The sequence below is a fragment of the Neovison vison genome, chromosome 9 (assembly GCF_020171115.1).
Source record: "Neovison vison isolate M4711 chromosome 9, ASM_NN_V1, whole genome shotgun sequence".
NCBI classification, from domain to species: Eukaryota; Metazoa; Chordata; class Mammalia; order Carnivora; family Mustelidae; genus Neogale; species Neogale vison.
This window is the reverse complement of record NC_058099.1, coordinates 53,060,636-53,081,786: the sequence shown is the minus strand read 5'-3', so window position 1 is coordinate 53,081,786 and position 21,151 is coordinate 53,060,636. Positions and strand designations below refer to the sequence as shown.

The 21,151-nt window shown below is 38.9% G+C and overlaps 1 protein-coding gene across 2 annotated transcripts in view; it reads right to left on the bottom strand.

Annotated features, from left to right (window-relative positions):
* Positions 1-1,435: 1,435 nt before the first annotated feature.
* The window catches only part of TTC39B (tetratricopeptide repeat domain 39B), a 129,132-nt gene continuing 109,416 nt past the window's right edge, over positions 1,436-21,151 (bottom strand). For both annotated transcript variants that reach the window (XM_044265632.1, XM_044265633.1), the window contains 4 exons: positions 16,850-16,958; positions 8,069-8,186; positions 6,417-6,533; positions 1,436-3,505 (listed from right to left, as the gene is read on the bottom strand). In XM_044265632.1, the coding sequence (XP_044121567.1) occupies positions 3,415-3,505; positions 6,417-6,533; positions 8,069-8,186; positions 16,850-16,958 (435 nt within the window). In that variant the 3' untranslated portion in view covers positions 1,436-3,414. The remainder of the gene's footprint in view (positions 3,506-6,416; positions 6,534-8,068; positions 8,187-16,849; positions 16,959-21,151) is intronic.

Sequence of the window (21,151 nt, the reverse complement as noted above, 5' to 3'; positions counted from 1 at the left end):
TGTCTTCAAAAGCGGGGAACCTTTATACATATTCCACTGATTTGAAGCCCTTATCAAAGACTCAGAAAGTGACCTCAAAGTTCAACTACAAGTTCCCAGCCCAGGTAGGAATGACAGTCCCATAGCTCTGCTAACCTGCCTACTTTGCCAAAGAGATAGCTATACTCTTAGACAGCTTCAATGATTAAAAATCTTCCTTGACGCTAATTTGAAATTCACCTCCCTATAGCTTCTACCCACTTGTTGAGGAAACAGAATCAGTGCTCTTCTTTTTCCTACGTGACTTGAGACCTTCTTGTATCCAGGAGAAGCAAAGAAACATTAAAATATATGTCCATATAGGAGTTGATGTAGTCAACCTTCCATTAATTATCAAGCAGAAGTCATGCCTTCCTTGTCACTGATCCTACAAAGCAGAACCTCTGCTTGAGTCTTAAAATTTATACAGCCCTAATCAGAACCCCGGCTCTCTATTTAAAAAAAAAAAAAAGAAAGAAAGAAAGAAAAGAAAATTCTACCAAAAATGACACAAATTGCACAAACTGTCAGACACATTGGCAGCCCAAACCCATCACATATGCCCCTCAAAACATTAGATAAAATATTGTCACTTCAGCACTCATTCTTCACAAAGCACCCTGAATCCAAAGGAACTCCAAAAAAGCAGTATTAGATGATGCCACATGAAACTTGTGCCACCAGGGTATCATGAACAGGGCTGGAAACAGAGAAATATTTGCAGTGTTAATGATCTTACAACAATTAAACACTGAAAGTCGATGGATGATTATCCATATTATCAGGTAATTATAAAGAGAACAGGACAATCAGAGAAAGACGATTATCATCTGGTTTCACTCACATGAGGAAGGTAAGAAACAGCACAGAGGATCAAAGGGGAAGGGAGGGGAAACTGGGAAGAAGTGAGAGACGGAGACAAACCATGAGAGATTCTTAACTACAGGAAAGAAACTGAGGGGTTGCTGGAGGGGAGGTGGATGAGGGGGTGGGGTAACTGGGTGATGGGCAGTGGGTGTTACATGCAACTGGTAAATTATTGAACCACATATTAACTAATGATGTTCTCTATGTTGGTTAACTGAATTTAAATACAAAGAATAGGAAATAAAAAGAAAAACAAGATAAGAAAAAATAAAGGAAAAAGTTTAATGAGACATAGGAATTTCTTTTATATTTGTTTGGTAACACAGAGTTAAAATAAAATTTAAAAAAATAATCACTATACCTCATATTGTTTTCAAATTATACCAGAAAGAGAAGTTTTGACTGACTTTTGCTCTGACCTGCAGCTTCTCACAAAAACAATATGGGTCTTTATATTTTGAAAAAGTAATGCTACCAAAGCTCTTCTAAGGCATTTTAAAACTATTTTTCAAGTTGTATACAAAATAATTATCAAACATATTTCCACTGGTGATTTAATAACGGTTCATTTTATTTCCTCTTGTCTGGACCTAAAATAAAGCTATGTAATTCATATGATTAGCACATAGTGAGAGCTCCCCCATGCTGTCTGAAGGGCTAGTTCTCTGACTCAGGTTGTATTAATCATCTCCCACTGGAAACATATCCTCAGTATTGGTCAAGAATTAGTACCTTAAAGAAAACAAGACCAAAATATCTGCCAGGTACAGACTCGCAAAGCAGGGAATGAAGAGTAAGGAGTAAATTCATAATCTGGGTTATTGTTAGTGTCAAACACAAGAATAAGTTTAGAAGTGTTGGAATTTGTGCACTTCTGTCATTTTACATCAGAGACCACAACTCAGCCAATATTTTTGTATTGGTATTGTAATCAGCACATAAAGACCATAATTATTACAGCACTCATATATTCACATAGCCTTTGACAGTTTACCAAAAGCTATCACAGGGATTATCTAACTGATCCGTCACAAGCACCAAGCGGTGTGTGGTCTCCTCCCCTGCCCCCCACCCTGGGGTGCCGTGGGAGGGGAATGGAGTCGCAGAAATAATGGAGGATCTTACACCACATCAAGGAACTACTGACTAGCAGAGGTGGGCTCCAGACTCCCAATCTGGGGCTGTTCTGTTAAACTGCATAAGTTTCCGTGATAAGTTACTCTTCAAAATGGAATGAAATAGGACCACACCCTGATTTATGGATCCATGAATTATTTTTCCTCACCCTGGATGCAATCCTGTCATTAACTCCAACACGTGGGAGAACTGGGAGTAGACAGGACTGTAGAATAAGACATGCACTTTGTGGTACCAGTTTGGGTTAAACAGTTTCACACTTTTGCTGACAATGCCTAATACACAGACTCACAGTTACAAAACTGAAAGAGACCTTGAAAAGTCATCTGTTCTTTTTCCATTTCACAGATGAGGACAATATGCTGCTGCAAAGAGCAGGGGGCTCTCTAAAGGTCACCCCAGTAACTGCTATGAAGTAGCAGAGCCAGGCTCTCCCCACATTCTTCCCTGATTGGGTTTCCCAGATAAAGGACGAAGCATGGTCCAGATATCTACAAGGAACCATCACAGTGCTAGATAGAGAGATTAGAAAATTAGATCTTACTCACCAACATCATGAGTATAAAAATTATTGATATTTTACATATTTAAAGCAGCAGGAATTTTGCTTCCTATTAAAAAAAATAATCAACGTAGGTATTTTAGACTCTCATGGCTAAGGTTGAGGATAATTTCTAAAATAGGACTTTTTCTTCCCTTTAGACAGTTTGAGTTTTGTTTTTATAATAGACTTCAGTACATTCAAAAAAAGTCGAGTTGCTCAAAAATGTCACCACCTTTAACTTACATGAGGAATTAAAAAAAAACCCAAAACCTAACATTTCACCATCTTTCTAGATACGATTCTCTTCAACCTGTTAAGGACATCATCCTGTCCCTATTCACACCCACTACCTGTCTCTCTCAGGAGACTTCAAGTTATTGTTAATCTATTTTGAATGTAGGTGATTTTTATTTCCCCTCTTAAATTTAAATAGTAGACAACAAAATATCTCTAACCAACAAATCTAAAAGTGGCTCAATTTATCAGCCATTTGTTACTTACACATTAATTTCCACATTAAAAAAATAAATAATCTAATCAGACTTTGTTGTACCTGTGAGTCCTTTAAAAGACTTCTTCACTCTCCAATTTAAATCTAATATGAAATTCTTCTTGGAGAGGCAAAATATAAGAGTTTTCTAGATAGTACTGAACATTGAACATTGTTTCACAAGGAAAAAAAACATTTATGCAGACCAACAATAAACCACACAGATGATAAAAAATATTGACAATAAAACTAGTTTTTTGTCTCTCACTCACAAGACCAGTTTCCACTTTAATACAAGGTCTAATCTCTAGCAAATGTTGGTGCTAACTGAGGGAGAATCCCATCCTTCATGTTCTGATCAATCAGAGGAAGTTGTTTTCCAGAGGTGAAGCGCTGCCTGAATTCGGAAGTGTAGCCTGGACTCCATGGAGTAATCTTTGTAGTTGTTTCTAAAGAAAATAACAATGAAATTGTAATGTCAAAAGTCTCTCTGTATCCAAGGGCAACACCACCACCTCCCCTTCTTCATTCCTTATTTGCTTCCAAACGTGAATATGCATTAACAGCAGATCTTGTTAAAATCCAGATTCTGCTCCTGTGAGTGAAGGAGGATGACAATATTCTATACTTCTAGAAGCTCCCTGGCAGGGATTTGAAAGTCATACTTTGAGTAGCAAGTTCCTATTTGATGACCAAGCCATTCACAAACACAGCCACAAGCTTATGAAGAGGGTTTCAACAAATTTTCGGAACTCTTCCTAAATAGTTGACTTCCTTTCCTAAACCAGGAATTTTAAAGCAGCTTCACATGAACATGATCAATCACCGCCCCCTCCACACAAAGAAATCATGCTGAAACCTCATGAAACAACTACAACAAAGAAAGTAGGATCACGTGGTGACACCAAAATTACTTACTCCGATTCTAACAAGCAAATATCAATGGTTTGGCCAACAGTTGTGGGACAATGTCAGAAGGGGCCATAGATATCACAGATTAAAAATTTTACTTAGATCATCCATATTCACTTCTGTCTACTAGAATTGTTAAGAATCAGCAGAATGGAATGGCTTTGACTTTGGGCTCCTGCGTTCATATGCTGCCTTGGCCCGTGGGTGAACTGTAACTCCTTTCCTTGCAAGGGCAATGCTTTCCTTCTACAGCTCTTCATCTTACAGAAATCTAAGAGCTACTCACTGGTAACCTTGACGAGGGTTATTATACACAATATGGGTTACCAAAGGATGTAACTGAGTATTTTCCTAAATGCCTGGCCACTAATTTTCATGATTTTGCGAAGCTCTGACTGCATAAAGGAAGGAGCAGACAACTGAACATCTTGAAATTATGGTAAGTCTGTTTATGGTGGCTTCATTAGCACTGGCTTGAGTTAGTGGTGACTTTTGACCACTGATGGTCTTCCATTTTAGTAGTGAATTACAGCCTTTTATTTTCGTCATTATAAACTCGTTTTATTATACATTGCTGAGATAACATCAAGTAGGTCCAAACAATGAATACTGAAAACAACAGTAATGAGAGCCCCTAATTGTAAATTTTCCAATAGCTAGATCTGAAGGTACATACATGTCAGTTGAAATATGAGTCATTCTCACTCTGACCAGAATTAGCTCTAAAAGTGACTCACTGTGATATCACCCTTTAAAAAATCAGCAGCAGCAGCCTCTCTCTACTCCATGATACCCTGAAGTTTCTTTCCCATTACTAGGCTTTATTCACAGCAAAACATCCTGAAAAGTTGCCTGAAGTAGCTGACTCCATTTTCCCCCCTCATGGGTCAAAGTCACTGAGGATCTTCATGCTGCCAAGTTCAGCAGCCATTTCTCTGGACACACCTTGCTTGACCTCTCAGTAGCTATCCTCACAAATGATCACTCTCTTCTCTTTGAAACTTTGTTCACTTTGCTTTCCTGGATGTCTTCCTAACTCACTGGCCACTTCTTCTTAATCTTATTGTTTCATTCTAAAAGGATGGCATATCCCAAGGCTCTGGGCTGGACCTCTTTCTATTGCTATATTATTTTCCCAGAATCACTTCAAGTATTACGACTTTAAATACCACCGTCTCTGTGCAGGTGACTTCGAAATCTCTACATTCAGCCTTGATGTTCCCACTGAACTCCATGCTTGTATATTTAACTGCGAAGTCCCCATCTCCACATAGACACCCAACAAGCACCTCAAAATCCCATGGTCCTAAACAGAGTATGTTTTCTCCTTTCCTGGAACCTGCTCTTCTAAGTAAAACCCATTTCAGTAAAGAGCATCACGTACTATCTAGTGGCTCAACTGCCCAGTTTAGAGGTTTCCTAGCTGTGACTTGAGCCAGGAATGCTCCCCACTCAGGCTTTTAGTGACTGATCATCTCAAGACTGGCTTTAAATATGCAAATCTCAACTACAATATCATCTCCTCATGGAAACCGTCCAGACTCAACCCAATCCTAAGGTAATACCCAAGGACTCTGTACCATATTAGAAATCTCAGCAAAGCATATACCATTGCTGATTCTCTTACTTGTCAACTTATTCAACACCTCTCCCTAACTAAGCAAGAGGAAACGCTGCCTGTTTATGTATAGATGTCTGTCTAAGGCCTTTACTAGTGTCTGGCACATAATAAGTGCTCAGTGAATACTTGCTGATTTTGAGTAAATGAACAAACCAATGAATCACTAAGCTATTTATGGCTTAAAGGTATTATCTCATTCTTTCTCTACTGTAACAAGTATTCAGTGCAAACAGACCACAGTTAGCCATAATCACAAGTCAGAGAGCCATTGTCTAGCAGAAAATAAAAACACTTCAGAATTACTACACTAGACAGAAAGAAAAGAGAGCTAGAGAAATACACAGAGGGCTTCTTCCAATCAGCGGCTCTTGAAGGAAATGAGAGATGTGGTTAAAGACACTAAGGGTCAGCAAATTATGACCCAAATAATGGCCAAGTCCAGAGACAACCATTTATTTACATATTCTCTTCTGTGGCTGGTTTCAGTACAATCAGAAGTTGCAATGAGACCTTATTCTTGTAAAACTAGAAATACTTACCATCTGGCCCTTTATAGAAAACATCGGCCAACCCCAATGCAGAAAAGAACAGGTTAAAAATCTGGCATAGCAATGCGAGCAATCACAATACTTGTAAACAGTCACAGGATGTCAGCCATTGAAAAGGTTGGAAATAGCACAACTAGAGCAAAAGTTATGAGCATAACATTATTATTCATTTTTCATTCATGTTTTAACTTCTAAGTATATAAAATTACTGCTGTGGTTATACCAGTGTCGATGTTCCTGACTTCAGAGCAAGCAGGAAAAGCTGCCATTATCACTTACCTTGCAGTTTCTAGGGTCTTTATGGCCTTGTCAATTTCCCCTTGGCTTTTGTACAAAAAGGCCAACTCAAACAGAGTAAATGGCACTAGATAGTGGTCATACTTCAGCAGCTTTTCACTAAAAGAGTGAAAGGAAAGCAATTAAGTCTTAACATAACAAGAAACAAATCATTCTTTTTCAAAGTATGTACTTTTTCCATTCTGCAGAAAACAGGTGCACCACTAAGCCTATCACCAGAGAGAACTGTCAGTATACAGCTGAGGGATCTAATAAACGATGGCAATAAATAGTTTGTTTTGAATATATTCCTCTTTTATTTTATTCTTTAATCTAAATCCAGTCCTAAGCATTATTTACACCCCTTAGGAAGATGAATGCATGCAAGATCTTCAAAGATTAACCCTGGAAAGGACAAGGTCATCCTTGTAAAAAAAATGAATATGTTCAGAAAATGACTCCATTTAGAAATTAGAACACTGTATTTCTTTATACTGTTAAGTCTTATAAGGCTTTTAAAAAGTCCATAAATAAGTGGTCAACACTTCTGTTTTCAGCAATAGTATGAAATCTGACCATAAAACATCAAGAAGCAATAAAAAATATATATAAGTAACGCACTTCCAAATGCATAATTCAGCTCACAAGAATGTAGGAAAAACTCGCAAACTGAAAACAAAAGCAGAACTCTAAGGGTGTGGATGACGTCAAAGCAGCCCTGGGATCTGCTTCGACCTGAGTCAACCAGGGCTTTCTATCTCAGTGTCCATGCAGCGGAGGCTTTGAGTCCACAGAAGAGCAGAGCCTGAGACCTTCATATAAACCTGGGGCCATTCTCCATCAGGGGGAGGGCAGATTGGAAAAACCCACTCCCTGGCATAGGAGGAAGACAAGGGCAGTTGGCTCCTCAATCTGGGTCCAGGTTGGAAGGAAAAAAAAACACATTCTTTGGGAAATTAATAACCAACAGACCTGACCTCACATGAATTTGCAATTCAAATTTACAAATTTACATGGCCCAAAAGATCCAAGGACCTCTCAGCAATGCTATTAACACGAACCTGGCAGGAATAAAAGCAAAATCACTTTAGAGACTCTTCTTCCAGCCTAACCTCACAGATGTCTCAAGACAAGACCCCAAGGAAGGGGAGCTCACAGTCCAAAATCACAAAACACATGAGCAAACAATTCACTGTAGATTCAATAAATGTAACACGTAGCACAAACGGGTCATCCTTTCGATCCTTCCAGAAACACCAGTAAAACCAAACTCAATGGCTACTTCTTTTTTTCTTTTAATCAATGGCTACTTCTTTAACATGTTTACTAACAACAGTAGATTACCTATTTGGGAAATAGACATGGTCCCTTTCCTCTTTATAAGGACACCAGTCCTCACCCATCCTCTACATTCTCATCTAAGCTCATGTCTAGGTTTTGTGGAACTTAGCATTCCCCTTAAACGCTGTGTAGAAATGCATAAAGCCATCTTCTACTTGGGCTCTGAGTCTGCTCTCAAAGGACAATGAGAGAGCTACCGGATTCTCTTCCCGGTAACCCTGGGACACTCGCTGCGGGAGAGAACACGTCGCTTTCTCACAGCAGTTCCTGGGAACCGCAGTTTGCGCTCAGCTCACTCTCCTGTTTGTCTGTACCTTTGGATGACGTGATTGAAGCACAGCTCGGCTTGCAAGGGCCGCTGCAGGTTCTTCAGGCAACACCCTTTCAGCAGCTTTACCAGACACTCGTCATCCACAGAGTAGTCGCTCATGTCTAAAGCCAGGCAAACAGAAAGCACACATAAAAGGAAAATCACTTTAAAACATCCCAAGGAAGAGGGACAAAGAATAGCTATGAGGTTTCGGAGGGATCGCTGAGAAATAAGGAAAATATTTCTAGCATTTGTTAGGCTTCCCTTAAGAAAACACAATGAAATTATTTTAAATCAAAAGAAGAGGCGGCTTTCTACCGCCATACACCATTTGACTAAGGGCTGCCGCTCTATCCACTTGAAAATCGTTCTTCAGGTGCTCAGGGCTCAGTCTCCGAGTTAGGTGGTCTTAGGTGTAAGAGTAGGAAATCTGAACTCTAAATAAAGTAAGAGCTGTATTAATTCTATAAGAGGTAAAGCAGCGAGGAGCAAGAGGGCGGCCTCCCCCTGTGGTTCTGGCGTCTAACTGTGCTGGCTTCGCACCGGAGAGGATAACACGTCCATATGGAGAAGCAGATGGCTTCCTACCCATTAAAAATTCAGGAAGTAAGAATACCCTCTCCAGACCATTCTGTTTTACAACTTTTCAATTCTCCCAGGTTTTGTTCTTTTGGGGGGAAAAATTCTGTCATAAAATTAGACAAAATGGTTACCCAAGTACATGCAAGGTACCTAAAATCCTCACAAACTTGCAAGTGCTTGAGGCTACCGGAAAGGGTTTTCTTTCAGCACGTTTTCCCTTTCGAAAAGGACTCTGCCTTCTACAAAGAATAGCTATGAGGTTTCGGAGGGCTATAGACTATTTAAGCAAAAGGAACCATACCCTGTGTGACATCAACCTAAAAAAGGTAGACATTTCCCATCTACCCCTTTTGAATCTGGGTGCTTTCACAAGTGACTGAAACTAAGTCATTCCCAAGACAGACGGATAATTCATACATTTCAGGCTGTGACAATACAAGGTGTTGGGGTGGCAGCGGGGGCGGGGGGGGCGTAGTAAACCAGACCACTGAGGCCTGGTGGAGTCCTCATATTCCATCAGATTCCCCTGCGTTTAGTACAAACTTCAGAAATCACTATTAACACATGCCGGTGTTTGCATTAGTAAACTGCTTGTTTATGGGAGGTTAATGATGCCACTTAACCAACGGAAGGGGATCACTTTACTCCTAAGGGGCTAAAAACAGCTGATACTCACCTCTCACTTCCAAGCTCCGATAGCTCATTCACCAGGAAAAATCATGGACATCAACATCACGTTACCATTTTTCAGCCCTGCTGCCCCCCGCCCCAAATATATCTATGTTTCTAATCATGGATGTTCACTGAAAAATCTTTCCAGGCCTAGAACCAAACCCTTAGGGTCCATACTGGATGCTAGTTTTTAGTATCATTTTTGTGCATTCTATTGATTTCTATATCAGCATTTTATGACAATTTGTCTTACCATAAACTTCTGGTGCTCAGTGAATGATGGTTTTGCTAAGGAACAGACATTAACTATGGAAAATTAAAGTACCAGTAAATCTGCACTTAGCTTTTATTTAGATCATGAGTTAAGGATATGAAAATGGGTCCGAAGACACCACCTTCCTCCAAACCTTAGCCAAATCATCATTTCCTCAGACCACAGAGTATTCTCTGGCAGATGATTATTTTCCCTTAAAATCTGAATTCTTTATCATGATTCTCAACCTCCTGGGTGAGTTCACAGATGAACATTTCAACACACAATTTCCATTTTACATTCCAAGAAAATTATACAACAATGCTGCCAAAGCACATTTTCATCACAAAAGATCTGCTTAACTTAATAAAACAGAGGGTAGGCCGAGGAAAAAGAAAGTTTGAAGTCCAAACTACAAAAATATCCACATTGAACTTCTTAGAAACTAGCTGCAATGCAACAAAGGAAAAATTAAAAAACAGATTTAGAAAGTGAAAAGCCATAAAGTAGCATTTTCCCTTTTATGTAACTCTGATTGCGTTTGCTATAGAATTTCACAAAGCAAATTAACTGCAACGAAGAGTCAGAGAAGATCTATTGTACCAACTTCTGGCTACATGTTGAGTTTAGTTAGATTTCAAATGAAACACTAACGGAATTAGTGACAGACACTGACTCCAGGCATATCACACCAAGTGTTCTTCTCTTATTAAACTGTATCCTTCCCTTTGTATCCCTAAAGGCCCTTTCATAATGGCATTGTCAGAGTAGAACACCAACTGTATCTTCTACCTTCTTTTACTTTAGAGACACTTGCCAAGGGGAGAAGAAGGGAAAATACATTCAATTCCCAATACTAGGGGAAAGAGGGTAGAGGCTGGAGTCACCTCGGGGTTACAACTTCATTTCATTTTTTTAGTTTTGGATTTTTTCCCCCTTGCTCTGAAAGATAAGAGTTTAATTACTAAAAGGTCATTACTAAGGAGAGGGAAGGAGCAGAGATGGGGATCTGGTCATTTTTCTGCATAGAATAATGGACCTGGTAGAGATTATCATAAATTTTGTGTACAAAATCTTCAGAAAACTTTTTTTAAAGATTTTATTTATTTACTTGACAGACAGAGATCATAGGTCATCAGAGAGGCAGGCAGAAAAAGAGAGAGGAGGAAGTAGGCTCCCTGCTGAGCAGACAGCCTGATGTGGGGCTCGATCCCAGGACCCTGCGATCATGACCTGAGCCGAAAGCAGAGCCACCCAGGTGCCCCAGAAAACTTTTATTATTATTTTTTTTTTAACCCGCAGGAAACACACACAAAAACAGAATTGTATGAAGTATAGTGCATCTGTCTGTCTGAGCTTTCCCTGCCCCCCCCCCCTAGATATCTCTAAGCTGATCATCTCGATAGATCATTAAAAGAAGAAGGAAGCAGATGGCTTCCTACCCATTAAAAATTCAGGAAGTAAGAATACTGTCTCCAGACCACTGGATAGAGCAGTCTGTTTTTTAAGCCTCTAGCACTCTATATCCATAGTCTGATACATATATTACAACTTTACATTTTCCCCCCAACCAATAATGGGACAAAATAAACTTCGAGGTAAAGGCTGAAGAGCCTGTTCAAATAGAAAACAATCCAGTGGTCCCCCAGGAATTCTTAATATACAAAGCCCCCACTCTCTGGTGGTGATAAACTTTAGTCTACACTATAAAGGACAGACATCCAAATGTCAGAATTCATTCAACTGAACCAAAGCCCTTTGAGTTATAGAAAAACACAAGGAACAAGATGATCCAGGTTTTTTTGGGGGGATGGGGGTACTCTACCAGTGTTTTCATTTAATAAAAAGAGGTTTTCCTTCACCTCTCAGTTTTTATTATCTACTTATTAAAAAACATATCCATTTTCCCATCTGGTTTGTGGATATGTGGGTTTTAATCATAGATCATTCCCCTACTGGCAGGAACAACGTTTTCTCAGCTATCACAATTCTATCTCTAGTACGGAAAATCTACAAGTTTTCAAATGAGCAAGTTAATAAAACGTAGCCAAAGTCGTTGAACAAAAATGAATACTAAAATTTGTTTAAAAGCCCAGATGAATTTTATAAAGGTACATTCTTTAAAAAATCTCATTTTTTAAAGTAAACTTCTGTGGAGTTTCATTTCATCTAAATTTCAAAATGATGTAACTTTATGTCGACTTTACACTCAAATCAAACTGAAATCTTTTTTCCTTTTTGAAGTAACTTCACACTGAAAATAGTAAAGATCATCTCACATCCATCAGAATGGCTACTACAAAAACAAACAAACAACAAACGAACCACAATAACCAAAAAACCCCCTAGTATATTACAAATACTGGTGGAGATATAGAGAAATTAGAACCTTGTGCACTGCTGGAGGGAATACAAAATGGTGCAGCCGCTATAGAAAACAGTATGGCAGTTCCTCAAAAAACTTAAAAGAGAAACACCACATGTCCCAGCAGTTCTACTTCTGGGAACATATCTCACAGAACCAAAAGCATGGCGCCTGGCTGGCCCAGTCAGTTAAACATCTGCCTTCGGCTCGTGTCATGTTCCTGGGGTCCTGGGATAGAGTCCTGCATTGTCAGGCTCCCTGCTCAGCGGGTAGTCTGCTTTTCCCTCTACCCCTCCCCCTGCTTGTACTCTCTGTTTTTTAAATAAATAAACAAAACCTTTAAAAATAAATAAAAGAACTGAGAACAATCTCAAAAAAAATATTTACATACCTATGTTCACAGAAGTATTATTTGCAATAGCCAAAAAGTAGAAGCAACTCAAATGTGCAACAGTGGGTAAATGGAAAAGAAAAACATGATCTATACATTCAATGAAATATTATGCAGCCTTAAAAAGGGAAATTCTCATATATGCTACAACATGGATATAGCCTGAGGCCATTTTTTAAAAAGATTTTATTTATTTGACCGAGAGAGGGAAAGCACAAGCAGGGGGAGCAGCAGAGGAAGAGGGAGAAGTAAACTCCCCACTGAGCAGAGAACCCAATGGACTCAATCCCAGGACCCCAGGATCATGGCCTAAGCTGAAGGCAGACACTTAACCCACTGAGTCACCCAGGGGCCCCATACCCTGAGGCGCCATTATGCAAAGCAAAATAAGCAGTTCCAAAAGGACAAATCATGTAGGATTCCACTCATATGAGCAACCTAATGTAGTCACGTTCATAGTAACAAAAAAATAGAACTATGGCTGCCAGAGGCAGTGGGGAGAGGGAAATGGAGAGCTATTTTGAATGGGTATGGCAAAGTTCTGGAGACTGGTTACACAGCTATATGAATATATTTAACATTACCAAACTGTATAGTTAAGAATGGATCATGTGGTAAATTTTGTGTTATATATAATTCTAACTACAATTAAAATTAAGAAGAGGGACACCTGGGTGACTCGGTTAAGCGTCCAACTCTTGATCTCCGCTCAGGTCCTGGTTTCACGGTCAGGAGTTCAAGCCCCACATGGGGTTCCACCAAAAAAATAAATAAGTAAATAAAATAAAATAATTTCAGTTTAAAAAAATAAATAAATAAATAAATAAATAATGTGAAATCCATCAGTTTAAAAAAAAAATTTTTAAAAATTAAAAATATTTAATTGTGAAAAGAATCATAAAGAAGCTTACTGCAACTTTGTATGCAGAAACTATGTAGATAATATATCAGTAATGGAACATCTAGAACATACAAAGAAAGTCTAAACTGTCCATATAGTGAGTCTGTAAGTCTGTACTCATACATATAATCCTTTGTTCTCTGTTAAATGGTACAAACTTTGGATTTCTCTTTCATTTCAATTTCTTGAGATTTTTCATCCACTTGTTTCCCTGGTGACCAGAAATCACAGAGAATTATCAGTCCATGAAGATAAATACCTCAATATTTTAGCTACTCTACCTAAGCCCCAGTTCACAGGGGCTGAGGTTTAATACTTTTCTGGAAGGGGGAGGGAAAAAGAGAGAAAGAGAACCATGGTTCTTTTATAAAAATGCTGCCTTTAATATGGGAGATGGACATTGCTCACCCCCCATCAACAGATGACCTTTGCAGGTGACTTTTTTTTTTTTTTTAAATTTATTTGACAGACAGAGATCACAAGTAGGCAGAGAGAGAGGAAGGAAAGCAGGCTCCCTGCTGAGCAGAGAGCCCAATGCGGGGCTCGATCCCAGGAACTTGGGATCATGACCCGAGCCGAAAGCAGAGGCTTTAACCCACTGAGCCACCCAGGCGCCCCGCAGGTGACTTTTTTTAATAATAAAGCAGAATATTCCATTTTCCTGTTCTCCCTGTGATTACCAGTTTATATTCACAAAATGGTTATTTAGGAGATCTGGGAGGTGGGGGTGTTGATCTGTGGCCTCAGAACATCATTGCTTTTTGTTCTATTGACTTCTTCAGGTATCCTGTCTGAAACCTTGACCTTATTAGCAACTAAGGCCACTGATTCAGCTTTCATTCTTTTATATTTCTTCTCCTTATTGATGGTAATCTAAAACTAGAATTATTTTAAATATGGAAAGCAGCCTAAATGCCCAATAACACTGAAAGTGTTGATTAAATTATGATACATTAGCTCCATGGAGTGCTATGAAGCTTTCGAAATTATTGTAAGAGCCATTTAGCAACAATTTAAAAGTCTATGATAAAAATAGAACTACCATATGATCTAGAAATTCCACCTCTAGGTATTTATCCAAAGAAAATGGAAACACCAACTCGAAAAGATATATGCATCCTCATGTTCATCACAGCATTATTAAAAATAGCCCAGATATGGAAGCCGTAAGTGGATGAATGGATAAAGAAAATATATACTACATTTTCTGTATGTAGTAGATATATACAATGGAATATTATTCATCCATAAAAAATAAAATCTTGCAGCTTTGCAACAACATGGATTGACCTTGAGGGCATTATGCTAAGTAATGAAATAAGTCAGAACCAAAAGAGAAATACCATACTTTCACTTATGTGAAATCTAAAACAGAACAAAACAAAAAAATCAAGCTCATAAATTGGTGGCTGCTGGGGGTGGGGCATGGGAGGTAGGAGAAAGGGGTAAAGAGAGTTAAATGTATAAACTTCCCATTATAAAATAAATCATGGGGATAAAATGTACAGCATGGTGATTATAGTTCATAATACTGTGCTTCAAGGGCACCTGGGTGGTTCAGTGGGTTAAGCCTCTGCCTTCAGCTCAGGTCCTGATCTCAGGGTGGGGCTCTCTGCTCAGTGGTGAGCTTGCTTCCCCCTCTCTGTCTGCCTGCCTCTCTGCCTTCTTGTGATCGATCTCTCTCTCTCTCTCTCTCTCTGTCAAATAAATAAATAAATAATCTTTAATTTAAAAAAATAATACTGTACTTTATATTTGAAAGTTGCTAAGAGAGGAGATCTTAAAAGTTCGAACACATGAAAAAACTTTGTAATATGTATGGTCATGTATGTTAACTAGCCTTATTGTGCTGATCATTAGAGAGTCCACAAATACTGAATCTTTATTGTATACACATGAAACCAACATAATGTTATATGTCAATTATACTTCAATAAAAAAAGTTTATGATATATTAAATGAAAAAAAAGTAGTCTAGTGTACATCCAGGTACACTATGATTATAACTGTAAAAATAAGACTAGGATGGAGCAAACAAATATTCTAAATTAATTGTATTATAATAGCAAAACATGGGTAATTTCTTTCACCTACATCAATCAATTATATGCTTAATTTTTTAACAATAATTATAAAGAAAAATGTCATTTAACATTTCAGCCTCATTCTATAGCTCCAAATACAAATGAGGTCCCTTATCCCTGGAGCTATGTTCAGTATTTAATTTCCCATGTGGAGAATATAGTGAGTATGGTGCTGGCCACTCCCTCAATGCCCATCCTTTTCCAGTTAAAAAATATGAGTTAACTGTTACAATTTTCTTTGCCTTTACCTGAACTTCTATGCCCTTTACCATGTTTGTCGCCATGGATGTTTTCATTTTACTTCTGTGGTTAGAACATTCCAAAGGAGAAGACCTAAATGACTGGGAGGCTGAAAAGGAATACTACAAAGGCTAGCATCCATAGCATCATTTGTCAAAAATAAACGCTCTATTTAAGCTAGAGAATTAGACAATGTCAGATCAAGAAAACTTCGGATACTATCTAAGTATTTTTGGATATCATCATCTCATGATATCCAGAAATGATGAGCTATGTTTCCCGGGGTCTCACAGCTGCAAAGCTGGGACTGTAAACCCAGACAGCCTGATTTTTCCTTCTACTATGCCAGCTGCTTCCAAGGAAATGGAGCTTCCAGTAAACTGGAGAGGGGCCTCTAGGACAACCAACAGTAATGAGTAAAAAAATTAAATTGTGATAAAATTTCAACTTGAAAACAATCTTCTGTGTCTGCAAAAACATAATAGTCATTACAGAGCAAAAGAGGGGATGGAACAAGTCACAAATAAAAAACCAGAAATGCACTCTAAAACTCGACTGATTATTCATCTTTCTCAGCAAAAGACTTATTCAGATATAATTCACTTACCATACAATTCACCTACTTGGAAGTAAACTTCACTGGTTTTGAGTATGCTATAGAGTTGTACAACCAATACTAGATTGGTTGTACAATCTTAGAATATTCTCAACACTCCAAAAAGAAATACCATACACCCTTTAAAAGCTATCACACGCAGACCCCCCGTTCTTCCATCCCTCGTTATAAAACCACTAGTCTACTTTCTGTCTTTATAGATTTACCTATTCTCAGTATCTCATTTAAATGGAACCATGCGGGCGCCTGGGTGGCTCAGTGGGTTGGGCCGCTGCCTTCGGCTCAGGTCATGATCTCAGGGTCCTGGGATCGAGTCCCGCATCAGGCTCTCTGCTCAGCAGGGAGCCTGCTTCCTCCTCTCTCTCTCTGCCTGCCTCTCTGCCTACTTGTGATCGCTCTCTGTCAAATAAATAAATAAAATATTCTTAAATAAATAAATGGAACCATGCCATATGCTGTCTTCTGCAACAAGCATCTTTCACATAGCCTCGTGTCCCCAAACTTGTCCATGTGGCAGCACGTGTCATTCCTCCCTTCTTCTGATCATAATCACCCAGATCCTTGCAGCCCAAGAGATTTGTCCTTGTGATACACACAAATGAACACGGGCAGATAGACACAGGGAAAGGGCAGGAGAGTGGTAATAAAAAAGATTTTCAGGCTTTTATTTTTCATACTTACTTTCATTTTGTAAAGTAGCCTCAGCCTTTTCGACAGTGACCAACAGATTTTCGGAAAGGTCTTTTCTCTTGCTCACTATTGGAAAACCGTTCCAGACATACATCATTTCCTAACAAGGAAGAATGAAAAGCCATTTGCAATTATATGAGGTTATTCGATGTCCTTTACAATAACGAAACCAACCTCTTGGTTGCTACAGATCTCAAGGTAACATCCAGAGATCACTTTCCTTAGCTTTCCTCATTTGGAATGTAGTAATTATAATTTCCCCTTTTCTCATTTTATTTTATTTCTCATTTTATTATATGCCTTTTGCCTTTTATACTATGAAGTCATTCAATATATACAGTATATTGTGTTTTTACTGAAAAATTTACTCATTCATTTAAGCATCTACTAGTATTCAATCCTTTTGGAAGATAATGGGTTACAAATACAGAAATAAATAAAATATTTTTAACTGATACTATGAACAGTTGTATATGAGATAAATTTTTGTCATTACTTTTAAGTAAAGGGAAATTTTGTTTTTTTTTAAAGACTTATTTATTTATTTATTTATTTGACACAGAGAGAGAGAGAGATCACAAGTAGGCAGAGAGGCAGGCAGAGGAGAAGGAGGAAGCAGGCTCCCTACAGAGCAGAGAGCCCAATGTGGGCACCCAGGCACCCAGGGAAATATCTTTTAAAAATCTCCCAGTTTTGTACATAAAATGTTCCCAAGGACTTCACTGGAAATGAATATAGAAAGTATTTTAATGGTTCTTTTATCCCATTAAAAACACGTGACAGGGGACACCTGGGTGGCTCAGTTGTTAAGCGTCTGCTTTCAGCTCAGGTCATGGTCCCAGCATCCTGGGATCGAGCCCCACATCGGGCTGCTTGCTCCGCGGGAAGACTGCTTCTCCCTTTCTCACTCCCCCTGCTTATGTTCCCTCTCTCGCTATGCCCGTCTCTCTGACAAATAAATAAATAAAACCTTTTAAAAAAAACACACAAACATGTGACAGTCCAGCGATATAATCCAACATACAAGAAGCACAATCATTTAAAGGCCGTATGGCTGAGTAACAGCCCCTGAAAATGTAAACTAATGATTTCTCATTGAAAATTACATCTCATAGGCTAACAGATGTGAAATTTTTTGGACGAAAAGTAAACATGCTATTGCTTGAAAATATTTTTCTAACTTCCTGGTAGAACAGTTCATATTTTTAAGTGTATAAAATAGGCAGGGTAATCAGTATGTTCTTGGACATAAAGGAATTTAAAAATATGATAAAGCAGGGCACCTGGGTGGCTCAGTGTATTAAGCCTCTGCCTTCGGCGCAGGTCATGATCCCAGGGTTCTGGGATTGAGCCCCGCATCGGGCTCTCTGTGCGGTGGGGAGCCTGCTTCTTCCTCTCTCTCTGCCTAACTCTCTGCCTACTTGTGATCTCTCTCTCTGTCAAATAAATAAATAAAATCTTTAAAAAAAAATGATAAAGCTACTGTTTGAATAGCTTCTTACAGGGAAGAAGTAGAAATGAGGAAAATATATTCAAGTGGCAGAAAGTCGTCTCTATGACACTAAAAACTAAGATCACAACACTCTAAAAAAATTTTTTTTACATCTAACAGTTTATCGCTAATGTGTAAGAGCTAATTCAATAATTAACGGAATAATTAACTGATGATCTTTTAAATTTTATTTTTACTGATAGACTGTTTTATCAGAAGAAGGCAAGCTCATATGTGAGATTCTATAAAAATAACATCTTGGTGAAATTCCCAGTTGCCACAAATTCAGACCGATTCTACACTTTTAAACCTGTAGAAAGAGGTACAGTGAGTTGTCCTTCCTTAAGACCCTTACTGAGGGCGCCTGGGTGGCTCAGTGGGTTAAGCCTCTGCCTTCAGCTCAGGTCATGATCCTGACGTCCTGGGATCAAGCCCCGAATCAGGCTCTCTGCTCATCAGGGGGCCTGCTTCCCTCTCTCTCTCTCTGCCTGCCTCTCTGCCTACTTGTGATCTCTCTCTCTCAAATAAACAAATAAAATCTTTAAAAAAAAAAAAAAAAGACCCTTACTGAGCAAAAGAGGATGTAGTTAAGTACACACAAGCATCTGAGTTTTAGGACACAGAAGGGGATATTGTGCTTTAAAATCTTTTCACAAAAGTTCTGTGACACAAAGAAGAAATTTCCCAATGTAAATCACCTGACAGAAATCAACAGGAATGGATCTAAAAGCTGTAATTGGTGAAACGGCAAGAGGCTCCCACGTTAGCTGGGGAAGGGGGATGTTTGGTCACCTTTGTGATTTGCATGGTGTTCCTGTTTTTTATCTGTGCTTGGATTTGATGACAGAGTGCTATTTTTGTCTCATTCCATCACAGGCACAGAATAAACTGGTCTGACGGTGGTGCTCTCTGAGACTACTGATTTTAAGTACAGAACACCTGGACCCAAGCAAGTATAGGCTAGCTCCTATGGGATATCTGATAGAGGCTGTAGTCTTCTTTCTCACAGAATATATAAAGAGCTCCTATGAGTCAATGATAAAACAATAAACAACCTAATGAAAAATTACATTAGTATATGAACAACTCACAAGAGAAGAAATAAAAATAATAAGCAGATGAAAAGATACTCAATCATACCAACAGGGGGATATAAATTAAAATAGTGAAATGCTGTTGGTAAAAATTTAAACCAGTACAGCCTTTCTGGAGGGCAATTTGGCAATGTCAAAATAATAAGTGCATAGACCCTCCAACCAGGAATTCCATTTCTAGAAATCTTTTCAGAGAATTATATGACCATGTGCCCAAAAAAAGCAATATAAAAGAACATTCAGAGTGCCTGGTGGCTCAGTCATTAAGCGGCTGCCTTCAGCTCAGGTCACAATCCCAGGGTCTTGGGATCAAGCCCCACATTGGGCTCCCTGCCCAGTGCGGAGCCTATTTCTCCCTCTGCCTACTCCGCCTACTTGTGCTCTCTCTCTCTCTGTCAAATAAATAAATAAAATCTTCTAAAAAAAAAATTCATTGCAACATATTTGTAACTGTAAAAACTGGAAACTAAACTGTCAAAGGGGAATCACTGAATAACTCTGGAACATACCAAATAAATAAATCATCAAGAACCCCAAATGCAAACATTCAGTTTGCATTTAATGGTTTTCCTGTGCTGACTACCTACAAAACTGAAGCCCCAAAGAACCAGAATAATATGATACACTCAGTAATTTTATATATTTTTAAAGATTTCATTTTTTTATTTGTCAGAGAAAGAGAGAGAGCCCAAGCAGGGGGAGTAGGCAGAGCAGGCAGAACAGGCAGAAGGAGAAGCAGGCTCCCCGCTGAGCAAGGAGCCCGATTCAGGGCTTGATCCCAGGACCTTGGGATCATGACCTGAGACAAAGGCAGTAGCTTAACCAACTGAGCCACCCAGGCACCCCTATTCGGTACCTTTTTTTTTTTTTTTTTTTTTTTTAAGATTTTATTTATTTGTCAGAGAGAGAGAGTGAGCACAGGCAGACAGAGGCAGAGGGAGAAGCAGGCTCCCTGCTGAACAAGGAGCCAGATGTGGGACTTGATCCCAGGACGCTGGGGCCATGACCTGAACCGAATGCAGCCACTCAACCGACTGAGCCACCCAGGCGTCCACCTATTCAGTACTTTGAAGGAACTATTCATGAAAAAAAAATTCCTGTGGAAATTATGCTTTTCATGAAGTCTGGTCTTACCAGCATAACGATCAAGAACGTGAGCTCCAGGGCACCTGGGTGGTGTAGCCGGGTGAGCGCCCACTCTGGGTTTCAGCTCAGGTGAGAGCTCAGGATCATGAGAGGGAGTCCTACCTTGGGCTCTACGCTGAGCGTGGAATCTGCTTGAGATTCTCTCTCCCTCTCCCTTCTCACATACTCTCTCTCTCTAATAAATAAATAAATCATTAAAAAAAAAAAAGGATGTGAGCTCCAGCACCACTGTGTCCAATGCAGCAATCACCAGACACTGAGGGCACATGAGCACTGGAAATGTGGCTACTCCAAACGGAGATGTGCTCTCAGAGTAAAATACACACTGGACTTCATATAATCAGTACAAGAGAAAGGAATGTGAGATATCTCACTAAGTTCTTACTGGTTACTTGTTTAAACAAACATTTTACATATATCTGGTTGAACAAAATATATTCCTAAAATTATTTTCATGTTACCTTTGATTTCTTACATTTTGTGACCTTTTAATTTTTAATGTGGCTACCAGAAAAGGTAAAATCATATAAGTGGCTTGCATGAGAATTCAAGTCAATTCTA